This window comes from Cinclus cinclus, chromosome Z (assembly GCF_963662255.1).
Source record: "Cinclus cinclus chromosome Z, bCinCin1.1, whole genome shotgun sequence".
In the NCBI taxonomy this organism is placed as follows: domain Eukaryota; kingdom Metazoa; phylum Chordata; class Aves; order Passeriformes; family Cinclidae; genus Cinclus; species Cinclus cinclus.
This window is the reverse complement of record NC_085084.1, coordinates 68,406,254-68,433,084: the sequence shown is the minus strand read 5'-3', so window position 1 is coordinate 68,433,084 and position 26,831 is coordinate 68,406,254. Positions and strand designations below refer to the sequence as shown.

Here is a 26,831-nt window from a genome sequence, read left to right as displayed (position 1 = left end):
CCCACTGAATTTCTGTGAATTTGTCCTCGTCTGTAAGCTTAGCCAAATGAGATCTCAATGCTTTTCAGATGAGGAAATTCTAAGAAATCTCAGGTTATTAGCTTGTTCTAGTTGTGACATTTTTTCCTCTAGACTTCCACATCTTGAAAGCAAATTGCTGGTTCCATTACTGTATCAGATGTATTTCCTCCTAAAGCTATCAGTTTAAGAATTCACAAACTAGGCAAAATAATTTTCTCTTTGTGGGGAAAAAATAATTACAAAACCCACTAATGATTTATTAAGCTGGCTCTAACAAAGTTTCCTATCTGATTTGTTTCATTAAGTCCAAGTATCCCTCAAATCATGAAAGTGTGCTGTTCCCTGAAGTAGAGTTTTTCCATTCCAAGAGAAGCTCAAGACAAACAGGTTAAGTCCCCAGCACAACAACAAGCTCCACTCTCTGATATCACCCTTCAAGACCCTGGGTGCTGGGTTCTCTCCCAGCATATAGTCCTCTAGAATCCATAACGACCTAAAGTTCCTTCAGGTTTTTTCCAATATGTTGCCTTTTTAGCAACACCTGTTGGGGTGTCAACTCCAAGCTGTGCAATGGTGTGCTGTGCCCTGGCTGGGCCTCAGCAATTTTGTGGCCTGAATTCAACTGTGGCTTAATATTTCGCTCATACAGCTGATGTGTTCTTTAACCTACTGCCAGACCCAGATGACCTGGTGAAGATGAACTCAGATAAAGTGTTTTGGAAATCTAGGAAATGCCTAGTTCCCTAGTCATATCCACAGCTACACTCTGAATGCACGGTTTTAACACAGTTCTTCCTTCCTCAGTAAGGGTTTAAGATATTAATCTGGATCTCCTATTTAAGTACCACACAGGATGGAAAGTAGTCAGAATTACATTTTATCCAAAATATTTCAGATTCTTTACTCCTACCAGTTTGGCATTTGAGATCACTCCTCAGGAGAGAAGAAGAAAAAGGGTCTGTCATTTTTCTGAGTCACTGAATATTTTATTGCTGGTGTTTCTCTGTAGTTCTTGTTCTCTGGTAACTACCTCAAGAGTAATTTCCAACAACATGGTGAGACACTTGTACTTTGTTATATCTCTCTGGAATCTCAGAAAGTGATCTTGATATGTATAACCTCTCTCTCATATAGATATTTCTATTACTATTATTTCACTCCACAGGAAAAAGTTATTTCTGTTGCTGTTAAGTGCCTTTTGAAAACAGAGGTGTCAGTCATAGTCATTACAGAATTATGATCCCAAATCAGAGTGCCTTTCCCTCTGCATGGATGCTTTGGCCACTTTGATTTGTTATTCGTTTGACTAACAGCTTGCTTTCATATTTGTGACAATTAGGAGGACAAATGTTCAAGATAACAGTCAAAACTAGATATTCAAAGGTCAATTTTAGGAAGAAAAGCTTATTTACAAACCCTGTCCTGCTTCCAGAAATACCCAAGTTCTGGAAAACTAAACTTTCTCAAAAGTTTGTAAGTCTCTCCTGTTTCCAAGGTTCAATGTGTTATTGGAAAATTTTATTTCCAAGCAGAATGTGTGCTTATCTATTCAATCAGCAGCGATTTTACATATTCCTCTACTTCCCTCATGACAACACTATTTTCTTCTTATTACTTGCTACTGGTTAAGTAGCAGTAAAAAGTTCCCTGCCACTGCATTGTAGGTTTGGGTGAGATGGTTTTTGTAGGTGAAATAACTTCCAGTTAAAACAATCTATCCCACTCCGTTCCATTCCATTCCATTCCATTCCATTCCATTCCATTCCATTCCATTCCATTCCATTCCATTCCATTCCATTCCATTCCATTCCAAACTTCCACTCACCTACTGCCACATAATGTACTTCCTTAGTACTGTGCAATGGTTCATTATATCTAATATGTATATAGCTACAAATACTATTTTAACATAGGGTCCAGAAGGAGGCTGTGGTATTTGTATCAGCTGTAAGATTGAGGTAGTGTTCTTAATTCACACAAATGAAGTGCAGAAAACTACTGGTTTTTTTCTGGGTCCCTTCCAACCCAGAATATTCTCTGATTCTGTGGCTCTGTGATCTGTTCTCCCTAGATTCCCTACATAATTTATAGAGAATTATAAGTCATTTGAGAGAATTCCTCTGACCCTCTAGAGAACACCAATAGCAGGTTAGATGAGTGTGTACAGTTGTTGTGAATTACCTGGGTTTACAATTGTAGAGGTTTAAAAGGAAAGAAAATTACTCTACAGCTATATGAGCACTTTAAATAAGAATTATACTGGTGGTAGTTAGAGGGGACACTGTAGGGCTGGAGTCCAACTTGCCCCTCCAGGCGAGGCTGCATGAGGTCAACCACAGCTTTGTGGCTGACAACACAGCCCTCTGCCACTTTGGCACTAGCACACACCAACTGGCCACGCCATTAAGGTCTCTTAGTCCAGACTCGTGGTGTTTGCAGCATATCTCCTTTTGATGTGGTAAGCCCCGCTCAGAACTCTTGTACTGCATGCACATCCCCTTCTCACCTTGGCAGCTTTTTATCTTTCTGGGGGGTTTTAACACTGTTCATTGTCTAGGTGTCGTTTACCAGTGAACTCAAGCTCACAGAGTCACCCAGCACACAATGGGTACACAGATTGTCATCGAGTTCTGCAATGAATGCTTTGAGGGCTCAGCCACTGTTAAAAGGAAGGGCAGATAAATTCTGCCTTTGAAGAGGCACGATGCAAACACAGGTCAGCCTTAGGTAGCCTATACACTGTCCTAGATTCCTAAACAAGATATCAGTTTTGCAATTAAAACGTATGTTTTTTACTTGAGAGGTCAATTACACAGGTGGGATTTTAGTTATGAAAATGCCTATGGATGAAATGTGCACATCTCCTACCTGCTGTTTTGTCTGCAAACAGAGAGCAGTATCCCTTAGTATGAAAATCTGATTGATTGGAAGATAAATTTAGGCTTGGACAAGTGTAAATACTTGAGCTACCATCTTCCTAGCAAAGGCAGTTTAAGATTTTATCTAACATCACCTTGGATGCAGCCTGGTCTCACTGAGACACAGCTCAAATGCAATAACTAAAGAGGGAAGGGGAACTCCAGTGGCAGAATCATAAGTCCCCAAAAATGTGTCCAGGAGACTGAATTGTCTTGAGTGTTCAAACGTCATTTCTGAACAGTTTTGATCTTTTAGCTGTGAAAATGTAACACAGTCGTAGTAGAGTCTAGGTCCTGAAGACATTTCAACTGTGGTTATATCCTCTGAGGGCATACTTGATACACTCTCATACTAATGAGAGCTGAGTCACAGCAATCAGGAGACTGACAAGAAATGGGAGTGATTGTGTTCAGACAGCCTCTCAATTTATTCCACAGGTGGTTACAGAACCCTATGAATTTCAGTTGCATCTCATGTAGGGAAATTTCCAAGTGTTTTAAAAGCTGCATGATGGAACAGAATTTACAACATTACTTTTTTCCTTAATTTAAATGCACCAGTCAGAAAGCTGATCTCGTGGGAGAACTGAGCTCACTGCCAGAGAGGTCTACCACAGAGAGTACATTTTTAAAACACAAAACCTCACTATCTTTCCTCTTGAAAAATATTTATTCTTTCATTTCCTAAGCTATGTTTTTCTCTGGGATTTTTCAGATATTGGTGCCAATATCATTTTACAACAAATTTTGGCTCAGAAAACAACTTATTAAACTCTTCTTCTCCACATGAAACAAACAAAAGAGAAACAGAAAAGCTGTTGTCTTTTTTTCCCACCAGAATTAAATAGTTATCTATTGTTATGATAACCAAAAATCACTCATTGGGGTTACCAACAACACTATGGAGCAAATGAAGAATAATACAGATGTCACTAAACAATTCTTAGTTAAAAAAATACCAACATATTATGTTATCATTAAAATTTTTCTTATAGATTTTACTCATAATATTTGATGCGTAATAAGTAATGATTTTACTTAGAGAACTTAATTTTAAAGTATGAAATGCTTATTTGCAGTTATAGTTGATTATAGAATGATACTAAGATGTATGGTTTTCATTATTTTTTATCTGGATTTTTACATAAAATATACCAAGATACAATTTGAAACAAATATTCATCAATATCCAAATGTGCAATGTTCCCAAAGGACTTTGCTACTGCTTTAAGAAAAAAAACCCCAACACCGTAATAATAAATGTTCAGGTTGCATCATTTGTCAATCCTTTCTTTGATTCCACCTGCTTTCTTGCACTGCACTTTTAACTCCACGGATTCCATCCAGTAAAATCGTATTTAAATAAGAGACTTAAATCAGCAAAAACTAAGCAACTCTTTTTCAGCCAATGGTGAATTTTTCAGGTGTTTGACTACAAGCAGAATCCCAGTAAAGTTTAGACAGGAAGAAAACTTATTTCTTTCTTAACAAGAAGCAAACAGAGCACTTGGCTCTTTCTCTTGGAATCAGGGTTCTTTGACACTACAATTTGAACGAATTGTCAGTCAACAGCAGGCTGGTGCATCATGGTAGTGTTGGCTGTGAGTCTGAAGAAAATTGCCAAGAAAAGGCTTAGTGGCTATGAATTCATTCTCGTAAAAGAGTCACCTGTCAGTGGAGTTTCTTCCACTCTGAACTCGTTTAGGCAGTGCCAACAAAAGTGCTCTCTTGCTCTGGTGAAGAGATGTTGCCAGTATTGCTAGAACAGAAAGTCTTCTGCATGCAGACAGCCCAGCAGTGTGAGCACACCACGCACTGCTGGTGCTGCACAGCTGCCAAGGTGATGAGTGAGCCCTGCTTGCCCCCCACTGCTTGCTCTGTCTAAAGAAATGGATTCAGATTTGCAGCAAGAGGAATAGACTTCAGAAGGGCTTGCCAGCCAGCTGTCAGGCTGCTTCTATGGATCCTCGATCCCCTAACCTGTACACAAGAGTATTAATAGTTATGCTCGTGTTGGCCCTCAGAGGTGACATCTCCAGCCGAGGAATGACCATGACTGCAGGTTTGTATTGCCAGCTCTCAAGGGTAACCTCCACACCCTATGCTTTGGCTCTAGCCAAAGCATTTTCAGGAGGCTGCGAATGAGGTGCCTGGACAAGGAGTTGGAAGTATGTAGCACTCAGCAAGAAGTGTGCCTGAGATGAGGGAGACACAGCCAGGGAGAGGACCAAAGCACTAGAAATCACACCTTGGGGTATGAAAGAAAAAAGGGAAACCAAGGTGGAGAGAAGTAATGAGATGGACAGGATCTGAGTAGGGCACAATCTGATAGGCAAGACAAGCCACTGCTTTGCAGCAAGCATTGCTGTGTGTAGGTTTATGGTTTTCTCTTTCCTTTTGATTTATGTTTTCTTGATTTTATTTCTCCCTAGAAGCTTGAGTGTCTGTGTGAATTCAATGGCAAGGCCCCTTCTCCCAAACTCAGAAATACTCTACGGTGTTGGGAATTTAAATTCCAACTTGCAAGGCACAAATAAACTTCTTTTCTGAAAATGATGCCTCATTTTAATAAAAAAAGATGAAATTCTCAAGCATAAAGTGAGATTTCCTATACCACTGATTATAAGTGTATGAATTTAAACAATATTACTGGGTTTTTTTGAAACATACTTTATTTGTAATGGATTATTTCTCAAATATAACTTTTGATTGAACTATTTCTTTCAAGCAAGAAGACAGCACCCTGTGGCTGATGAAAACATTTGAAAGTGCTACATGTACAGATCAGAAAGAAAAATATTTACCTTTCATGAGGGCATGATGGCAAGGAAAAATTCTGAAGACACTTTAAGCTGTTGCTTGGAAATTTGGCACTATGGTCAAGGGATTCATTCTTGCAATCTTTACATCTCATGTATGAAATCACACTTGCCCTTCTCTAAGCACTAACTGGGGAGGCACTGCAGAAACAGAACATTCATCCTCATGGGGAAAATCCTAAAGCATAAGCTTAGTTTGTAGAGTGACAAATGATTTTCAATACCTTGAGGATTAGCTGGAGATCTGAGTCTGTTTCTTCTCCCTGTCTGGTGGGTAACCCTGGCTATATTAGATCGGTACATTGGGTCTCACTTTCTTCCTTTTTAAACAGGAAAGGGAAATGTGCTTTACAGATAAGGATGTGATCATTATACAAGGAATAAATATGGCTATTTTTTAAATCACAAGTATAGAACATAGTCATTGCACTGTAGTGCTAAAAGCTTCACAGCTCTCAACACTGGCTCAGTATTTCTTCTATTTTTTTTTCTGTTTTCTTTCTTACATGTTCTAGATCATGGAAGGAACCTTACCCTTCCAAGAAGAACTGGACAGAAATAGTATAAAGAAGTAAACATTATAAGTATAATTAAAGAAAATTATTTAAACCTGTTGTGTGGGAAAGGGAATAGATAACAAGTTTTAGAATAAGAAGAAATTTTCTCTTCCACAGTTGGAGAATGAAACATGCTTCGTTTGAGAAACAACTTTTAACTGCAGCCTGGGAAAATATCTGTGGTGATAAAAATATATAGAAAACTTTTTATAATAAGAATTGGAAAAAAATGCAGTCAGGAAAAAAACAAATTAGCATAGTAGTGAGGCTGAATATGCTTTAGCTTAACAGGACTCAAGAAGAGAATGCAAAAAGCTACTTTAATAGAGACAGCAGTATTATACAGTGTGTCATAGAATCACAGAATGCTTTTGTTTGAAGACAACCTAAGGATCATGTCTTTCAAAGCCCCATGAAGCCTGGTCTTGGACACTTCCAGGGGTACAGCATCCACAGCTTCTCTGGGCAACCTGCATGTTGTTCACATATGAAATTATACCGCTTGTCTGGTTCTCCTTCTGTATAACCTAAGACTTATAGTCATAGAGGAAAAATCAGGGATATTGAATCTATGTTGTGAATTACAAGTGTGATACGTGACTATGCATATTAACTATAGCCAGCGCTTGAAGTTGAGGTGTTTGCACATGTGCATGCTTAGCTGCCTGGCTCTAAATGTGTGTGGTTTTCTCAAAGCAGTGTGGGGTTGCACAGTCCCACACAGTACTGGGACTTCTTTGTACTTTACTCTGTGTAAGCTCACAGGAAGAAATGGTCTTTGTCCCAGAGCATTTTAATGTCTACCTAGAAACAATGGCATGAAACAAAAGGAGGGAAGCAGAGAGGGAAAGGGACAATGGGGTCTCAAAGTTACGTGAGTCAGCTCCACATACAATGGAATTGACCTGAATCTCTAAAAGGCTGCTGGAGTAAATAGTTATGCTGTCCTAATTTGTGTCCGGGCAGCTGGTGCTTTTGCACAGCTTTGATGGTCTGTCTATTCAGTTTCATTCTGATGTGGAGGATGTTGTTTGCATTGTAAGAGAAGAAGGCCTGGTTTTGAGGAGGGAAGCAGGACTTCCACATTTACATGCCACTGAAATGAGTTTGGGAGATAAAATAAAACCTAGGACATACAGAGTTTTTTTACAGGATGTCTGAGAATTCTAACAGGAACTGATATTGGAGTTATCTGTCCTTCTGGACTTATATGCTTCTACAGTCCCAGCAGGTTCAAAGAGGTATGTGGGCAGGGGCTATGGAGAGGATCTTGCTATTATTTAATTTATATTCCTTGAGAAATTAATAAAATTTAATTGCAGATGAGAGTCAGTCCGTATAATTTATGTCTGCCATCTGTCTTATATACAAACATACTTGTGTGAAAAAATGCTGGTTCCCAAAATACCTGTGTGAATAAAAATATTTTCACACGAGTCTTTCTGAAGAAATGGTTGCAAAGATGCCCAAGCCTGCTGGAAGCAAACATCTGTCCAGAGATGGAGAAAGCGTTCATGACTGTTGAATAAATTTGCAGAGCTCTGATGAGTAAATAAATTGGAGCAGTCTCATGCTCAGGGCTTCTTCATTAAAATTGTTAGACTCTAGGATACAGAAAAAGTACACACCAAGCACTGTAACCAAGATTTTCCACACCAAATTGTAGCAATAAGAAATCGAGATAATTGACATTCATCTTCATATTAAACCATAAGATACCTGAAGGTGCGTCTTTCAAGTGTTTAGAAAGCACTTTATGAAAGAAGATGATACAATAGGTGGATCACTTGTCAGGTACCCACTACAGCTGGCAAGAGCCCTTGTTTTGGCACAGAATACCAATTGGGTCCTGGGTGGCAACCTTGGCCTCCTCTTGCCTTTACTTGCTGCCTTCAGGCTGTAGTGACTTTCTGTCTGTGAGTGCAGCCAGGGGAATACATTAAGAACAGCAGAATACTTGTGAAATGGTGGAGGAAGCAACACATAGTGGCAAAAAAAATTTGTAATACACAAGGTTCCCTTTTGTTGCTTACAGAAGAAAAATATTCCTACCTGCCTTGTAAAGATTCAGCTCAGTTCTTACCGACATTGCATCTGAGCTTTTCAGAGAATAAAATCTATAGGTAGCTCATCTGCTATATCTCCATGTGAGCACTGCCATCTGAATTCTCAATGCCTCTGTCTCCTCTCTAACTTAGGCTGCTATTTATAGTCCCTCTGGCTGCATTCCACCTGAAGGTCAGATTGTTTACAGGGAGTGAGGATATATTGTTTTTTTAAATAGAGAACACATATTTTGATTCATTAAAAAGAACACTAACTCCTTTCCCTGCACAAGATAATGGACAGACCTTACTCCTTACTCACAACAAAGACCTGGCTGCAAATCCAAAGCATTCCAGAGAGCAGAAATGGATGAAAAATTGGGAAAGTTCAGTCAGGGTTTTCACATGCATGCAGGAAAGTCAAGAACATCCAACTAATAAACACAAATAAATACAGATGAATGCAATGGCATTTCTGTCCATTGAATACTTAACCCTGGTTTTATGTTTGTTTTCCTTGCAGTGACTCCTGCTCTGCTACTAAACAGAATATTAAGTTTCATGCTTTCCTGCACAGTTTCATACTCTGCAGGCATGCTATGGCTCCCATTACTTATTTTCCAGTCACAAAATTCTTTACTATTTCCTTCATTTGAAGCAGGATTTGCTCAAAAGTTTTTGGGCTCCACAAACCCAAACAGAAAAAGAAAATGGCAGATACTGCATAGAAGTAAAATGCATTGTATGTATTGTATGTACTATATTGTATCTATTTTTATCTCCAAGTTCTACCTGTAATACAGAAGTACTTCATGTCCTGGTCAAATAAACAAACAAGTCCCTGAATATGACATACTATACTTCTCACCTTTCTTCACTGCTTTTTAGTTCTTTATCTTCTCCTTGTCTCAATGTAAAAAGGGGGGAAAATGTCACAAAGATAAGAACTAGTGTCTCCATTTAAATGCTTGAAAACATAAATAAAGAAATGAGCTGTTCTTGAGCTTTTATAGACCAGAACTTTGCAGCATGAAAGCACGTGGAACAGGCAGAAACTTACACGTGAACCCAGGTAATTCACATCATTCAGCAAAGAGAGCTATTTTTGGCAATTAGAAACTAAGGTGTCCTGAGGAAGAAATCTCCAGTGCACGGTAAAAGAGGACAGTGTATGGCCAATGAGCTGATTATAGGCTCAGGCTTAACTGGAGAAATAAGGTCTTCAGCCTCTCCTCTCCTGCTAATTCCAGCCACTGCCATGTCACATGTGGTTGCAGCAGTGCAGCCTGCCCCTGAAATGCAACCTTTCAACAGACCTGATCTCCTTCCATTACTAAGACTACTGAAAAGTCAAAAGCCTAAGGAACAGGAAAAAAGCAATTTTAAAAAATAGTTTAAATTTAAGTGATTGGAAAGGGCTGTTTTATACCTCCTACTCTGTGAAAGCAACCAGGGAACTGAGGTTGGAGCAGGGTAGGTACTGCCGGGCTGTGGTCTGCCCAGACACTTGGCAATGGTGGTAACTCCCTTCAGTACATGAAGGGAGCATGAAAGCCTTCCAGTACCTGAAGGAAACCTACAAGAAAGATGGAGACAGGCTTTTTAAAAGGCATGTAGTAATAGGACAAAGGTGAGCTGCTTTAAACTGAAACAATGCAGGTTTAGATTGGCTATTAGGAAGAAATTTTTACTGTGACAGTGGTTAGGCATGGGACAAGTTGCTTTGAGAAGCTGTAGATGCCCCATCCCTGGAACTATTAAAAGCCAGGTTGGATGGGCCTCTGAGAATCGTGGCCTAGTATAAGGTCCCTGCCCTTGGCAGGGGAGTTGGAGCAGGGTGGCCTTTAAGGCTTCTTTCACCCCAAACCATTCTATGATTCTATGTAAAGAGAAGATGCGAACTCCACAGCTGAATTTGTTAACATGCTGTGAACAGCTGGGAGACTCATATGGCTCAAGTCAGATAATGAGCTCTGTGGATCCAGCACTTAACATTGGATGGTGCTTCTTTAAAAATTGCTTGATATAATAGAAAACTATGGGTTTCAAAGAATTCATCTTATTTCAGACTGGAAGAAACTGGAAGTTGCATATGGACAACAAATTGTGATTATTCTGGGGTCTGCCCAACAACTCTGTTCACAGACTAATCTTTGAACAGAGCACAAGTATCTCTGCTGCCAGCATGATTAGAAGTACAGAAGAACAGTCCTGTTGTCATTATAGACTAGGTCACTAGAAAGTCCTGTCAGATGCCAAGGGAGTCGTGAGAAAAAGAGTGTCAGTTTGATAGCTGTAAGGGAGCTAAGAGTCATTATGAAGAACATACTGGTCTAGAAGAATTTTCAGCCTGAACCAATATGGCTTTTCTCCCTCCTTATGTTACATTCTTACTGCAGCACTGGATGATGACTCTATCTTATCATGTGTAAGGGTAGAAATCAGCTACCACATACTTCCTATGTGAAATCATCAAGTTCCAGGTGTCCCTTTTTTGTGCACTTGAATCAGCTGAGGCTGATCTCATCTTCTTTTATTTTTTATGTTCCCACCCTGGAGATCAATAGAAAACAGCTACCACACTATGATTATCTGCTTAGCTATTTATCCAAGACAACACAAAACTACTTACAGACTTGAACAGCTTCAGGACCAGGGAGAGATCTGGACCCAGGTATAGTACATGTTTCTGTATTGCTTTTGTGTGGCCAGCTTTTGATGGAGTGGGGGTACTGTAAGAATGGCTTCTGTGAGAAGCTGACAGAAGCTTCCCCAGTGTCTGACAGAGCCGATGTCAGCTAGGCATGATTGGACCCACCACTGGCGAAGGCTAAGCACATCAGAGAAGATAATACCACCTCATTAACATATTGAAATATTAACTTGTTTAAGAAAGAAAAAAGTTATTGTGAAGATGTAATTGCACTCACAGAAGAGCAGAGTGAAAATACATGAAAGGACCAACCCTGCAGACACCAAAGTCATTGCAGAAGGAGAGACAGGAGATGTTCCAAGGCTCCAGAGCTGAGGTTCCCCTGCAGCCTGTGGTGCAGCCCTTGGTGAGGCAGCTGTGCCCTTGCAGCCCATGGAGGTCCCTGGGGATGCAGAGATCCACCTGCAGCCCCTGGAAGAGACCCAGGTCAGAACAGATGGATGCCTGAGAGTGGGCTGTGACCCTGTGGGAGGCCTGTGCTGCAGCAGGTGCTGGAAGGGACCTGCCCACACATGGAGAGAGGAGCCCATGCTGGAGCAGATTTCCTTGTGACCCTGCAGGAAACCCACACTGGAGCAGGTTGTGCTTGAAGTACTACACACTGTGGAAAGGACCCATACTGGAATAATTCCTGAAGAACTATAGCCCATGGAAGACCTCAGGCTGAGGAAGTTCATGCATAACTGTCTCCCATGGGAGGGACCCCACACTGGAGCAGGGAAAGGACTCCTCTCCCTAAGCAGTAACAGGAAAAACATGTGATGAACTGAGCATAACCTCTACTCTTTGTCTCTCTGCACCACTGCAGAGAGGAGCCAGCACCCAGGAAGGAGAGAGAGGTGGGGACAAGGTGTTTTTCTAAGATTTGTTTTATCTTTCATGATCCTGTTGTGGTTTTTTATTGGTAGCAAATTTGAATAATTTCCCCATGTCAAATCTGGTTTGCCCAAGACAGTATTCAGTGAGTGATCTCTCCCTGTCCTTTACTTATGAGCCTTTTGTTGTATTTTCTCTCCACTGTCCAGTTGTGGAAGGGAGTGACAGAGCATCTTTAGTGGGTACCTGGCATCTCAGTAATTATTGGTAAAGCCTTGATAATTATTTAAGATAATTTATGCCAATCTTCTTAGCTTAACTAAAGCCCAGGGCATTTCTGCATTGTTTTCATCAGACATTGCTTTATTGCTTGCTTTAAGCCAGTTGTGGTGGTGGTAAAGTGCTGTGGATGGCAGTGCCAGCCATGATACTGACCAGGGGAAACCAAATGTTGTTTGACATGGCCAAATTTCAAGCAGTTTGAAGAGACTTCGTAAAGTAGAAAAGTGAGAGAGCTGGGGGAGGGAAACTGATACTTTTCCTGTTCATTTTTGGTTTTGTACTTTCTGTTGGACAATGTCAATATTGCCAGTCCCAAGCTTACAGCTCAGTTGGCACCCAAGTTCCCAAAAAATCATGACATCAATTTCAATGTGATAAAGGATTTAGTTCGGGCTTTTTACCACCATCTCTTAGACTGAGCACATGGCTGCTGGTTTCTGAGTCTCTGAGTGCACACATGCAAGGAAGTGCATTCCCCTGTAAGGAAGTTTATTGTGGGGTAAACAAAAATTTTCCCCAAAAATCTTGGTATGCTTTTAAACATCAGATAAGATTCCTAACTAATTCTTTGCAGATAGGCCCTAGTCTGCTAGCAAAGAGTTCAGTCATTACACAAATGTGGAACATCTTTAACAAGTGAAGATATCCACTGTTCTGTAGGTAAGTTACTTGGCTCTACAAGATTACTAATATTTCAATGTATTAAAAAAGGGTGGGGCGGGGGGCAGGGTGGAAGACACAAAACTTCCTCATTATACAATATTTCACTAGAGCCCATTTTAATTCCTTTTTTTTTTAATTTTAAATGCCAGGCTGGGAAGTTAAGGTGAGACTGGGTACTGGTGGCTTCCCAGGTGAAAAGATTAGGACATACTTGCCTATAGAATAGGCTTGAGTTTTCTTTGCATTCTCCTCTTTTCTAATGTTTATGAAGCCTGAGTATGTTAAAAGCTGAAAACTAGCGATGCAAATTTCCTAAATGCCTTTAGAAAACCAAGAACTCAGCCACTGCCAAGAGAAACATGACTTCCTGAAACTGGACAGCATTGCTTGGGTTTCCTTTGAAGAAAAAAAAAAAAAAAAGAAAAGGAGGAAAAAATGGAGAGGGAGCCAAATGCCTGAAATATGTAAGACAGAGGGATACAGGAGTTAAGGGGAAACTACATAGGAAGCAAAGCAAAGCCCAAAATAAAGAGCAGGAATGGAAAACTAAAAATAACAAACAGGAAAGTGTGACACAGATGCAAGGGCTCTGGTGCATTCTCCCCCAGCATTGTACCTTTTTTTTTCAGGAACATACTAATAGTGTGTTTGGATTTCAATGGCATTCCAAACCATTATTTGTTCTTCAAAAATAGATGTTTCTCTTGTGAGGAAGAAAGATATTTTCAAGTAATGTTCATAGGATTTCAGTTGTTCCAGTTCATCAGAAAACACTTTAGTTAGGCTCAGTGTTTGCAGAGCAGAAAAACTGCATTGATTATGTTATTTTTTGAAAAAATTAGTCTGTGTCTCCTTAGATAATGAAGGTAAGTTCATGCATAATCAACTGTTGCCCTTAATTTCAGCTGAGTTTTCACTTGATAGCTTTCAGAAGTAGGAAGGGAGCAAGCACATGAATCTGAGGTGCAACAACTTTGGAAGCACAGTGAATGGGAAGAGATCAGGGAAGATTAGGAGCACCATGGTACTAATAAAGTTAGGGAAATCTCTGTCTTTTTCTTCATCCAAACACAAGTTTGTTTGTTTATACAAAGCATTTTGCTGGACCAGGAAGGCAGCTCAGGTTACATGAGGCTGCCAGGACTGTGGCTGGATCCCTGCTGGCGCCTGCAGGAAAGCCAGGCTGTGGTGCCACACAAGCACCTAGCTGGGACAGATACTCCACACATGTACAGGGGTTACGGGCAGCTGCTGCAAAAGAGAGCATTCAGCATTTGGATGTCTTGCTATTTTAACACCTATTTGATTGCTAAACTCACCTGTCCTGAAATAATTAAGCTAGGTAGTTGAGTTCTGCACGGTTTCTGGCCACCCAGAAGATAGATGGTGCCACTTTTGAAAGAGAAAAAAAGCCTGAATACACCAGTTTGTTAGCCTCAGTTTCCTTGGATGTTCACAAACCCTAGAGAAAACCACATTAAGGTGGGTCAAAGTGAAGATCGTGATGTCTGTGAAGTTATCAGTCCAATTTGTGAAATTCCTATTTTTGACAGACACAACAAGAACAGGAAATATTTACTAATTTTGCAGGTGTCAGGAAATATATTCAAAGTGCTGTAACCTGACAGTCCATTTAGAGAGACAGCAAGCATGTGCAGAGGTGATAATAATATATTTTAATTAAAAATACATACTTTGATCTGTTTGCTGTAGTATCTGTGTCCTAGCAGGTCAGAGTGTCAAATTAATATTTTTAATCACACTATGGTTATTAGACAATGATAAATCTCACAATGCAAGTATGAATGTTTTATATCATTAAATCATACATTAGAGTACATTAAAAATGTTTCTCACAGTTGATGTTGATAAGATTGTTCTTCATTAAAAGTTGATCTACACTGGAAATATATTTCTTACATATTATTTGAATTGTGGGTGAAATACATCTGAATATATTTAATGCTTCTCTATTCTGTGTATTTTAGCTACTGCTCTAAAACGTTGGTTATATATTATTTGAAATGTAATGGTGTCTGCAACACCCTATAATAGAGACTGTAATACAAACTGCATTGAAGCACAGTTTTTATCAGTGTCATCCCTCATTAGACAAAAAGTGGGAGTCATTGCATATATTATATTTCTTACAGTTCAGTAGCTAAGAAAATAAAAGCTACCTTCCTGAGATGAGGCCTATTTGCTAAACATGTTCATGCTGTAAGTAACATATGGTCCCACTAAAAACAAATTAAATACTAGTTGACAGGACCACATTCTATGCTGAACCATCTCACGGCTTTTACTTCAGCAGTAGTAGTGGATTTTTCATCTCAACAGTTGGACTCAAACAATCTTAAAGGTCTTTTCCAACCTAAACAATTCTCCTATTCCATGGCTCTATGACCATTTGCATTATTTCTCATTCTGCTCTAATCCCATTGTCACTGGCAGCAACAGATAAATGTTTCAATGGAATAAGGATAAAAGGATAAAGTACTGTTATTTCATCTTGAAATCTGTTGTGTGTGAAACAAACTATCACTGAAGCAGCTGAAGAGATGCAAAAGAATTTTATAAATTTGATGAAAAAGAGTAAAAATCATCCACAAATGCTTTCAAGGCATTCCTCTCCACCTCCTCCTTTCTCCTGACTTTGTTATGGATTCACAGGTCACTACTTTATGAAGAAGGAAGAGTATCAGGGAGTTGCAGGCTCTGCTCCAGAGCTAAATAATCCCTGTCATGGTGATGACCAGATCAACAAGAAAAAAAAACTTCCAAATCCTTCTTGTACTGGGGTTGGCCAAAGAGTAACTGTTCCAAGTAGGCAGCTAGGATAAAGTCACCTTTTTTTGAAGATGAAGGTGGTCAGAATGGTGTGGAACAAATCTTTCTATACATGGGACACTATTCATTTTCTGCAATTATGAACAATCCCAGAAAGTTGCTGAAATAGGTGCAGACATTGTGAAACTGCTTTTGTGGATTTGAGAGCAAAAGCATACCTAATCTGCATACATCATGGCTGTACCATCACCAGCAGGCTTACTCTGTCATTAATAGACACAATAGGCAGTGATGCTTTCAGTTGTTGTTTTTTTTATTGAACAATAATAATATTACACTTTTTAAACCAACAGATTTATTAGATTTACATTCAAGAATTTGTCATTTATGACACTGTTGCAAAATAATAATAATGTATGCAGTATTTACTACATTCTTAAAATATTTCTCATCAGTCTGCTGGAAGACTGGTTTGATCCTGCTCTCACTGAAATCAAGAAAAAAATTACTTTTGATATCAGTAGATTAGAATCAATTCTTGCTAGTAAACAGCCCAAGATAACATTATTCCCTCTCAGACCCTAACATTCAATACAGGTTAAAATGTGGTATTATGCTAGCTTGAGATCTATGTTTGTATGTCTCCAATTATCACAGCAAGAGAATCTGTATGTTCATCCTGACATTGGATGTCTTCTTCTGTCATCATCCTCTTGTTGCAGATCAGCATGATTCATGCCTGCTTTCTCAGGTGATCTGTTTTCACAGATGTTGATTTTTGGATCACTTTAAGGACATTAAGGTTTCTGTTGCTCATAGTTTTTAAAGCATGTTTTCAGATCCTGAATTAAATGCTGGCTGCTGTAATGTGTGTTCCTTCTTTCACTGCAGTCATTTTCAAAGCTCAAGATTATTTCAAAGGAAATGTTAAAATCAAGCCACACTTCCAGTGAGATTGCTCTGTGTTACAAGGCTGTTCCTAAACTCATGGCATCCAGGTTCATTCTGACACAGCAACATCAATTTTTTTTTTATTTTTTATCTGGTTGTTTTCAGACATATTAGCAAGCCCTTCTCAGTGGTGATTTTTGACTTACGTGCATATCATCCATCTTAGACTGAATGAAGGACTGTCTGTTCCTGCAACACTCTAACACATATAAGCTTTTCTCCTCACTGAAATGGGACCACTTGCTCATGCAATTGAGAAACAAAGGTCTGGGTACCAAAATACTGTAGTCTGTGGCTGCACTGTCACTTGCTGAGGGTCCAAGTCTTCCCTGGAAGAAATAAACTCCCTGTGAGTCATATCTGGGCCATAGCCAGCAGTCAAGATGGAAAGCATGAAGGTTTCTTTGCTGGCCTCTCACCACTCTTTCCAAAGAAATGCATATACTGATGTAATTATACCAACAAGCTGGTTTATAAAAACATATATATTTAAATAATGATAAGCAGCTTCTTTTGTTTCAGATCCCCTTCTACAAATTGGTAGAATTTACCAATCTGCTGTTTCTCTGTACAAAATTTAACTTTAGAAATTAAACTAAATACAATATATGTCTGCAGTGTCTTGCCTAAATTATTCACAATGTATAAACTGAAGTGCTGGGTGTTTTCTCTCTGAAGAAAGGCATATTCATATCTGAGGAATTGTCACCAAGCTTCCAAAAACTAGAAAATTGTTAACTAATGTTAGTTTATTTAATTTACACTGTTGTGCTTTTGTTGTTATTATTGTTATTGAACAGGGGTGTTCCTTCCATCTGAGGTGTTGTTTTTGTGTGTTCCTTTCATGATGTTTCCACATCAATAGTATCACTCACCCAAACCATCCCCTTCATTCAGTGAGAGCTTTTCCAGCCTCAGGCTGGCAAGAGTCAGCCTCTGGCATAATTTAAATGATCATGTTGGGTTTTCAGTATTACTATACATTCAAAAATCCATAATACATTTCTCTGTTCAAATACTTATCAAAACAAATATCAAAAGTCATATACACTGTACAGTCTATTTTTAAGTAAACATTTTTCTCATTAAAAACAGGTCACATTTGAGCTTCAGAGATTGCGTATTCATATGTTAGAGATCTACTTTGTTCTTAAAGTGTGTTGTTGCATATTCATTAATCTGTGAGAAATGCATTCACTTGAAAGTCTTACAAGTGCAAGTAAATATCAGCGAGGATTTAGCCATTTCATTACTGGAGAGCGAACTTTCTCTTTAATTAATTCCTCTTTTACAGAATTTCCATCCCCTGATGCCATGTCATTGTCTGGGGAAAAAAAAAAAAGTGAATTTTATGAATGTGAGAGCTTTAAAATATTGTCATGCAGCAATATCCTTGGTTTTAGGAATAGTTTGGAAAATACTTAACCTACTAGTTTGCAGAAAACTCTGTAAATTATCTCCAATTACCTAGTTGCAAAATTTCTACGAAATTAAGGTACAAGTCATATCTGTTTTCTAATGCTTTAAGCATAAGGCTGATTTGAGTTCAGTTTCCAGTTTTGACTGTAACACTCACTCCAATGTGACATGGGACCAAGCAACACATCCTCAATAACTACAGCAGTAAATTAAAATCCCCTGCAGCTCTTCTCTGACTGAGGCCAGCTGGCATGAAATAGCCTGGTGCGTGCCACTAAGCTCTCTTACTCTCCAAAAATAGGTAAAAGATATTCAGTTTGTCAACTGGAAATGGTTCCTGGCTGAGGCTGATTCCTGAGCTGTGGCTGAGGTTGTTTGGGACAGCTAGCTGGCTTGGGACAAAGTGTGCTGTACACAGCTCTATTGTTTGACCATGAAAGGAGTCAAATTGCAATGTACAGGACCATGCTCTGACACCTTTAAGTTTGCTAGGATATATGTAGACATAGTGGTCTTTATAAAACATATGGCTTAGGAACTTGCCTGTTTAAAACAGCAGCATTTGCAGCTGTTCTAATTCACTGAAGATCACTTTGAAGCTATAGCTATTTCTGAAGATCACTTTTAAATTAAACCCTGTGTGGCCACCCCATGGAGTATTACTCATAGTGTCCCTGCTCTGCTAACAGTGACAGACCTCTGAGGACAGAAGTCATTGGGAAACTTTTGCAAGAATAAAAAACACCATTTGTTTCCATGCAGTGAATATCTTGTCCTGGCTGGGATAAGTCAAGCAGGTAAACATTGAGACAGCAAAAAGTTTGGGACCAAAGGCAAATGGGGAGGAAAAAAGAGGCATGAAAACTGATGCAAATAGGCTGTCTGGGAAGGTTTGGAACATAGGCTAGATACAGAAAAAAGCAAGCACTCTCCTTCTTTTGGCACCCTCGGTAATAAATAGAACAAGATAAAATAGAACAAATAGAATAAAATAGAATAGAATAAATAGAACAAAAAAGCAAAAGAGCACAATCATGTAGAAAGATAACAGAAGTATCAGGGCTGATTGATCTTGTAAGAGGTTTTTTTGGAGATTATTTTAAATGTGATATAAACATATGCTGCAGAAGTTTGCTTCAATCTCACTTTCTCTAAGCAGAGAAAAGTGGAAATATAAATCTTGTATTAAGACAGCAAACTCCATACAGCTTAATATAACTGAAGAAAATTTAAAATTGCACAAATTGCAGTTGGAGAAAAAATGAAATCCAAAGACCTTTAGGTGAAACCCTGTAAAGGATCCCGGTAGGTCTATGACTAAATCTCTGACTTCTTTTTCCTTTTTTGACTTTTACATATTTGTATTTATTTTGGTTTGTGTTTATATTTAGAGTAAACATCATTCAGTCAAACATACTTCAGTATGCTCCAGTGGGAAAAAAAGTGGAAAATTTTTAATTCCACCTCTAAAAACTTCAGTGATATTTCCTTGGTGCATCAAAAATACTCCAGCTTGTCACACTCTTTTTTTTTTTTTTTCTATTTTAATTCAGGACAGATCTATTATGACCTTCAGATATAAGTGTAAAGGAAATAACTTATTCCAGAGGTATTGTGACCAATGACTGCAGCAAAACATTTAATAAAACCATTCACTGAAAATTGAAAACATATAAAGCTCTATCCTCACGGGAGGGGAGGGGGGAAAGGGGGAAATGTTGTTTTTACTATGTATAAGCTGACAGCAGTAAATGCAAGGTAGTGAAACCCTGAACTGACTGACCCAACGCTAGCCCTGTCTCCCACTGCAGGGGTGATGTACTGCTACCACATGCAACAGATACAGAGTATTTCAAAATGATCCTACTATGTGTTGTAGCTCACCTAATTCCTTGCCACATGTTAAGGAAGCTGCCAATAAGAAAAATAAACCCACCTTGTGCTGTTAGGGGTTTGCACATCTCCACCAAAGCACCCACAGAGTGGTAGTAGATCATGTGCAAGGTGTTTTCTGCTAAAATCAACTGTCCCACAAAGTCTTACCTGTGTATGAAGATATTTTTCGTCGATTTGGAGGCTTTGAAGCAGACAGTTGAAAAAACGGGAACTTCAAACACTTCCCTGTTACTCTGTCACAGATGCCAGAGGGACAGTTGCAAGTTTTCCTGCATTCCATTCCATAGCTACCGTAGGGACACTCTGGAAAACAAAAAAATATAGCAAAGTAGTTCTCAGCAATCCAAACCAGCTACTGTCTTAATAGCTGGTTTGCTTGTAAGTGGAAAACCTTTGGGTGGAAGTCAGCTAGACCTTAGCTGCAGGATTTCTGCCTATTGACTTTTTTTACAAGTATTTTCCAGTATTAACAAACCTTGACGCACTTAACATACATAATTTCATTTCCTGTAATTTATTTACAATGTGCTACTGGTAATTCTTCTCTGAAACATTTTTACATATAAATGCACTCTTACATGAAATTGCCTCAGTTAAAGGCAATATGAATATGTAACTATAGAGTTATAGAAGCTTTAGTTTAAGGACTAGCATTAAATTTAGAAAGGAAGATTAATCCAGGAATTCCCTGAATTCACTACGTGATTCTCTATGATATTATCTGACTTTCATGACTGTTGAGATTTAGAGCTGCAATCTGATGCTGGTGCAGGGCTGCTGTGGCCAGGGCCAGCAGTCTGGGTGGAAGATGCAGCCTGACCCTGAGGAGCTATCCAGCAAACTCGCCCTCCACCTGGAGATGCTACTGAGTCCAGGGCATAGCCTCCCACATAACACCTTCTCAGACAGCAAAGTTCTGCCTTCCCATGGCAGACAGCCCGTCTGTATTTCCAGCCTGAAGAGTGAGTATGCCCTGAAGGGTTCTCTGGCACTGTGGCAACTCCCTGGTTATGATGCATCTGGTCACATAATGCCCCAGTTCAAACCTCACATCCCTGAGCTTGTGGGAGGAGCACTAAAAAGCAGCTGCTGGGATGGAAACAAATGTTTTCTGAAGAAAATTAGGTCAGGGACATTTGCCCTATCCCATAGCTGACACATATGACATGCTGGGTCATATAACTTCCCAAAGGGTTTAAATTAGGGTCTACAGCCCTTGTCTTCCTCTGCCTTGCTGTTGAACAGGATACCTTCCCAAAATCATTGCTAAGGAGACAGAGACTGGAAAAATTCATTCATCCTTTCCAAACCCACAAACAGGTGATCACTCCCAGGAAAGGTTTGAGACATCCCAGGAGAAAGGCCTTTATGTTCAGACTATCCTTACCAACCCAAGGTATATGGTCACCTTAAATGACAAGGTCTGGAGAGTTTCTGATTCACCTCCTAAGGGCAGATGAATGACTAATCAGGGCTGGACCAAGGAACCACCTAGCCCAGGCTTCCACAATACACTTAAGAGAAGTGACCATAGCAAACTCAAAAGATACCTCTCCCCTCATTTTGTCTCTCCTTTTCAGCTACAGGACCTCCTGACCCAGACGTAGTTTCTGTGCATAAAACACCCCACAATAAAATTATCTTTTTCAGTTTGTCCAGTCTCCTCTTGAATGAATGCAAACTTTTAGCTTTGCCATACAGCCTAGGCAATATGAAAATTGAGCTAATGCACTGTAGTGTAGCAAACATTTTACAATTCTCTGTGTATCAAATGGATATGCTTTTATAAATGAAAACAGCATATCCAGAAGATATGTTAGCATATCTAGAAGATCAATCAGTTCCCTGAAATGGACTGCACAGCAAGTCACTCCAGCATGCAGAATCTTACAAGGCCTCAGTACACTCTCCAAGGACACTCTTTGATCTGCTGCTTCTTCACAAAAACAAAAACAAAATCCCACCCAAGTAAAATTGTTTTTGTCTGCATGCCCTCCCTGGGAGACAAGCAAAGAACACACACTACATGGAGCATCAATCTGCCTGCTGCAGGTGCTCAGCCTGGATAGGTGGGATGCAAAGCTGGGCACAACAGCACAGAAACAAGTCTCAGCTCAAAGCACTTCCTTCTCTGTGGAATAATCCACACAGATGCAGCCCTTCAGGCTTCATGAAACTGAGGTCTGAGTAAATTTTTCTTTTAGAATGTTTTTGTTCAACAGGATCTTGCTCCTAAATAAATTGCAGATAGCTCCCAGTGGTTTAATGGAAACAAGGGCACCAAAAAAATATTTTGTGTCTGGCCATAATGACATTGATATTGATAATAGTATGATCATATTTCTAATAGTAAAAGTATCCCAAAAAAATTGTTCTGGAATATATACTGCCCGTTTTAGAAATAAGAAACTGTAGAACAGAGAGTTCAGATTGTTTCTACAAAACTTCAAAGTAAATTGTTAACAGGAAGCCAGAGAGAATTTAGCCATCCTGCATCTGTCAGTTATTACAAACATGGAAGTTATTAAAATGAGTGAGTGACCTGGTATCATAGCTGCAAATGGATATATAAAATAACAATATCTGGCCCCAGAGAGAGATTGTGGTAATTCAAAGCTGAGATGAAGAAAGAAAAATAATTCAGAATTACATCTATAATATTTAGTGAAAATAAATATATGGGGAATAAGTCCTTTAAAGCTCAATTTATAATTCTAAGTCAAAACATGGCTTTATTAAAATTAATGGGAGTTTTTCCACTGACTGACTGGGGAAAAAACCCAAACATTTTACTTCCATTTTCTACAGAACATCCAAGATTCAGCTATAAGGATTCAGATCTCAAGTCCCATAATATTTATTTTTTCCCATTCAAAAGATGCTATGGCAAAGAAACTCCTGTGAGGAAAATGAAAAGTATACACTAACTCAAAAGAATTGTTAATGGAATTATAGGTAGTATCTTGCACTGTGGTACTTTTTAATAAACTAAAGATCAGTCAGTTATCTCAGTAAAATATTTTCCTGGTGAGTGCACCAAAGATATAATCTTTATGTGTAAGTTCTACTCTTTTGCAATCCAAAACTATTTGGGTTTTACACTCAACCAAGCACATGAGTTTATTCTGAATAAGGTAAATAAGCGTGTGCTCTATGTGTATCAGCCTAAGTGATTTTTGCAGCATCAAGTCATTACTTTAACTGAGTCTATTAATACTCCTGATATATAACTGCCAAGATATTCCCACTTTTAAGGAAGTTATTCTAAGGCTTATCATATCTACTTACTGAAGTGGTACACAAACACAGCAAGACCCACTGCATTCATGCTTTGCAAACTCTCTTTTTAAAATATTTTATTTTTAAAAAAAATTCACCCTACATCTTATGAACATAATACCTTGCCATCTTTTAAAGATTTCCCTGTTTAAATGGAGTAAGAACACCTCCTAAATTAAAAATGTGAGTATAACCTCTGACTAAAGAAATCAGCATCCAACATGCCTGGAATAAATGAAAGTAGTGCCTGGCTGCTCATCTCTCAGTCAGCTTCTGTTACTGCCATCTTTCTGGCAGGAGGGTTTCTGTTTGCCTCCCCTGACCACATCCCTAGGATGACTGAGCACCTCAAAGGCAGAACTGAATTTAACAGGACAAAATCTCCCAGCACTCAGGCAGTGTTTTCTCCATCCCCCAGACCCCAGGGTGACCACCTGGTCCCTGGGCAGGCAGCCGGCAGTGCCGGGGGGATCATCACACCCAGGAGTGTACAGCTGCAACAGGAACCCTGTGACAAGGCTGGACTTGCAGGATTAAAGCCTTTATAATAGATAAAAAGCCACCCATCAAATCAACAGAAAGAACAGGACTAGTGCCTGGGTCTCTCAAGCCCCAGTCAAAAATCTCATCTCTAAGCACACCCTGTCTGTATTTCCTCACGCATGTCCCTAGGTGTAAACAATATCGTCACATAAATAAACCTTCCCCACTACATGTAATGCCTTCTAATGACCACAGGTATTTTTTTCCCTTTTTTCTTGGCTAAGGGATGAGCTGGAAGAATCCCATTTTAGACCTTTCAAGCAAGAGGCAAACTCTACATTGCTGTACGTTGCTGTCAAATTGCCACAGTGGGTGCATACAAAGTGAATATCATTACCTTTGCAGATACCAAATTCATCACCAAAGTCATCCTCCTCAGTGTAAAACTGGCACTTCAGCCCAGGACCACACTTGACACCATCCATACCCGAGACAGTACGGTAGCAAGTCTCCCCCAGAGCAGCTGCACACACTCTGCAGCAGCCACAGTCGTCCAGCACCGTCCGCTTACAGCGCGCAGTGCTTTTGCATGCGTTACTGTCACAGGGATCGGGACAATCTACTGCGTATTTCGCACTCCAAGCAGCTCCAGCGGGCACGGGCATCAGGAGGAGTGTGAGGAACAGGAAGCCTTTCATGTCTTGCAGGGCTAAATGCTCCATCCCAGAGAGCAGGTCTCAGTGCTCAGCCTGCTGGTGCCTCTTGCCGAGGGGAGCAGCGGTACCGAATCCAAAGTGGTAGCTGCACACATCAGCCTACAAGTTTATGAGCTTTATAAAGTGTGTTGCCCACATGTTGCACCGTCGTCAGCTTCCTCAATCCGGCAGCGCTGCTCCTGCCAGCCTCCCTTGTTTCAGTTTATGAAATCCAGGATGAAGGTTGGATTAGCACTCTGCTGCCATCCAGGAATTGAAAAGCCTGAGCTGATGTAATCTGTTATGTTTAGTTGGTTGTTTTGCATGAGGACTAAAAACTCTCTCACATCCGTTTCAAATGCTCAAGGACGTCTGCCAAGAGTTAAAAAAAAAAAAAAAAAAAAAAAGGTAAAAAAACAATCAACCCTGAGGAGGTTGCATACCTTCCTGCAGGACAGGGATTGCTCTGACGCTGGGCACGCTGCTGACAGGAGACCCAGCTTGTATGGCCAGAAGAAAATCACACTGAATCATCTTACTGCTGAAACAATGATCTTTCATTGAATAAATCTTTGCCATACTCTTTTAGGGGATGTGGATGACTATTTTGGGGAATTAAATGAGATCATGTCATTTAATAGCCAAGCTCAGATTTTTCAGTAGATTTTTCTGCCTGCATTGAAACAGTACTTTTTAATCAGTATTTAAGTGAAGACGAATTAAACATTTCACTCAAAGATTACTGCTAGTACTAAAACAAGTCGGACAAGACCCATCGTTTTGTGGCATCTTCAACAGGAATTTCAGGAGAATGAGCAATGAGCTGCCCCAGCTTCACTACCAGAGGGGAAATCCCCATCCATCATCAGCACTGTCTGCACAGCATTAACATAGATCCAGGGGGCTGATTCTCCTCCTTTCACACAACTTCTATTCTGACAAACTCTGTGGGATGCTCTGATGTTGCTCTTCAATGAAAACAATGTAAATACACAGAAAACAAATCTGTTTCCCCTGTCTCCCCTCTTAGACTTTATTTATCCTGCCAGAGCCTTGACAAGAAACAGCAAACAAGTGGAGTCCAGTGAAACTGATGAGCCACTGGAGAGATGAAAATTTCTGCACTTGAAAAAAAATCTACAGGAAAGGAAAAAAGGAATAAAGCTAGCCATAAATAAACCTCCGAATATCAAAAGTTGTTGCCAGTGAAGTTAGTGGGAACCAAAGCAAACTGAACTGTGTATGACCAGCTTGTCACTTGGGAATCCTGTGTCTCAAGTGGGCTAAGGACATTGCCAGTATGCTGCCAAATGAAACAAAGGACTAGACTAGAAATGCAGGAGAGCAGGAAAGCTTTTTCTTCATTAATGCAAATGTGAATTGATAAACCCAAAACCAAAATGCTTAACTCTTCTGTCTTGTGGAGATGGGGTAAACCAACATAGTGTATGTCACATTTGGGTGAGGTGCTCTTGAAGGAGGAGAGGGGAGGGGAGGGGAGGGGAGGGGAGGGGAGGGGAGGGGAGGGGAGGGGAGGGGAGGGGAGGGGAGGGGAGGGGAGGGGAGGGGAGGGGAGGGGAGGGGAGGGGAGGGGAGGGGAGGGGAGGGGAGGGGAGGGGAGGGGAGGGGAAGGGCTATTATGTTTAACACTTGTCGAAGTTAAGTCGAAGTTAAGTGAAGTCGAAGTAAGTTAAGTAAATTTCGACTTGTCAAAGTTAAAAAAAAAGGAAAAAATTAAAGTGTTAGATCGAGGTCTCATATAAACCAAGGAAGTTCTATTGGTAAGCATGAGCTGAGAACAATTAGCTCAATTAGTAGTAGACAGCTTTATCTTCAAAATACAAAGCAAGTATCCCCTAAGAAGTGAAAGGAGTACTACCAAGATGAAAAGAAAATTGCAGCTAAAACCAGAGGAGGAACACATGTTTAAAGTTGTAATGAGGAGGTCAATTAGAAATTGATGCCTTACCACTGACCCCATCACAACTAAAATAATGCAAAAATCTTTTTTTAAAAAACCCACCAACAATTTATTCCATAGTTCTCATGTCTGCTGGCATAGCATCAACTAAACTTGACATTCGTTTATATTAATAGGTCAGGCTGTAACCTGTGGGGCTGAGGAGCCAGTGTAAATCCCATTAGGCAGTCCCTCATTGAATGAGAGATGTTAAGTTCAATCAGAGAACCAGGGAGCACAGCCAACACCAGTAACCCTCTCAATACTCTGGCCAGATCTGCTCCTAAGGGTGAAGGAGCCAAAAAAAAAGAGCTTTGCACACTTGGTGCACGTGACTTCACAGGTCTGCAGCAGTAAGGAGCAGGAAGGTTCACCTTTAAGTTAATTCACACCCACACATCAAAATCATACCTGCTTGCTCACTCAGAGGAGATAACAGATGGTATCTAGTGTGCAGACCCATCCACACATATACTTAGATATTTATGCCTGGTAGTAACTACCAGCTGGTAAAATCCTATTCT

The 26,831-nt window shown here is 39.8% G+C and overlaps 1 protein-coding gene across 2 annotated transcripts; it reads right to left on the bottom strand.

Moving 5' to 3' along the window:
* Positions 1 to 17,801: 17,801 nt before the first annotated feature.
* Positions 17,802 to 24,374, bottom strand: ESM1 (endothelial cell specific molecule 1). 2 transcript variants are annotated; one of them, XM_062513686.1, is made up of 3 exons: positions 24,050 to 24,374; positions 20,038 to 20,193; positions 17,802 to 17,899 (listed from the first exon to the last, which is right to left on the bottom strand). In XM_062513686.1, the coding sequence occupies exons 1-3, from the start codon at positions 24,372 to 24,374 to the stop codon at positions 17,802 to 17,804; spliced, it is 579 nt and encodes a 192-aa protein (XP_062369670.1). The 2 variants fall into 2 exon arrangements, with proteins under 2 accessions (XP_062369670.1, XP_062369671.1); XM_062513687.1 differs by lacking the exon at positions 20,038 to 20,193 and having other exon boundaries at positions 24,050 to 24,350.
* Between the last annotated feature and the right edge of the window lie 2,457 nt (positions 24,375 to 26,831).

Coding starts and splice junctions, on each gene's coding strand:
- ESM1 (XM_062513686.1), bottom strand. CDS start 24,374: ATGGAGCATTTAGCCCTGCAAGACATGAAAGGCTTCCTGTTCCTCACA. Junction 20,194..24,049: donor TGAATTTGGTATCTGCAAAG/GTAATGATATTC, acceptor TTTGTTTTCCAG/AGTGTCCCTACGGTAGCTAT. Junction 17,900..20,037: donor AAAAATATCTTCATACACAG/GTAAGACTTTGT, acceptor TTTTTTCCCCAG/ACAATGACATGGCATCAGGG.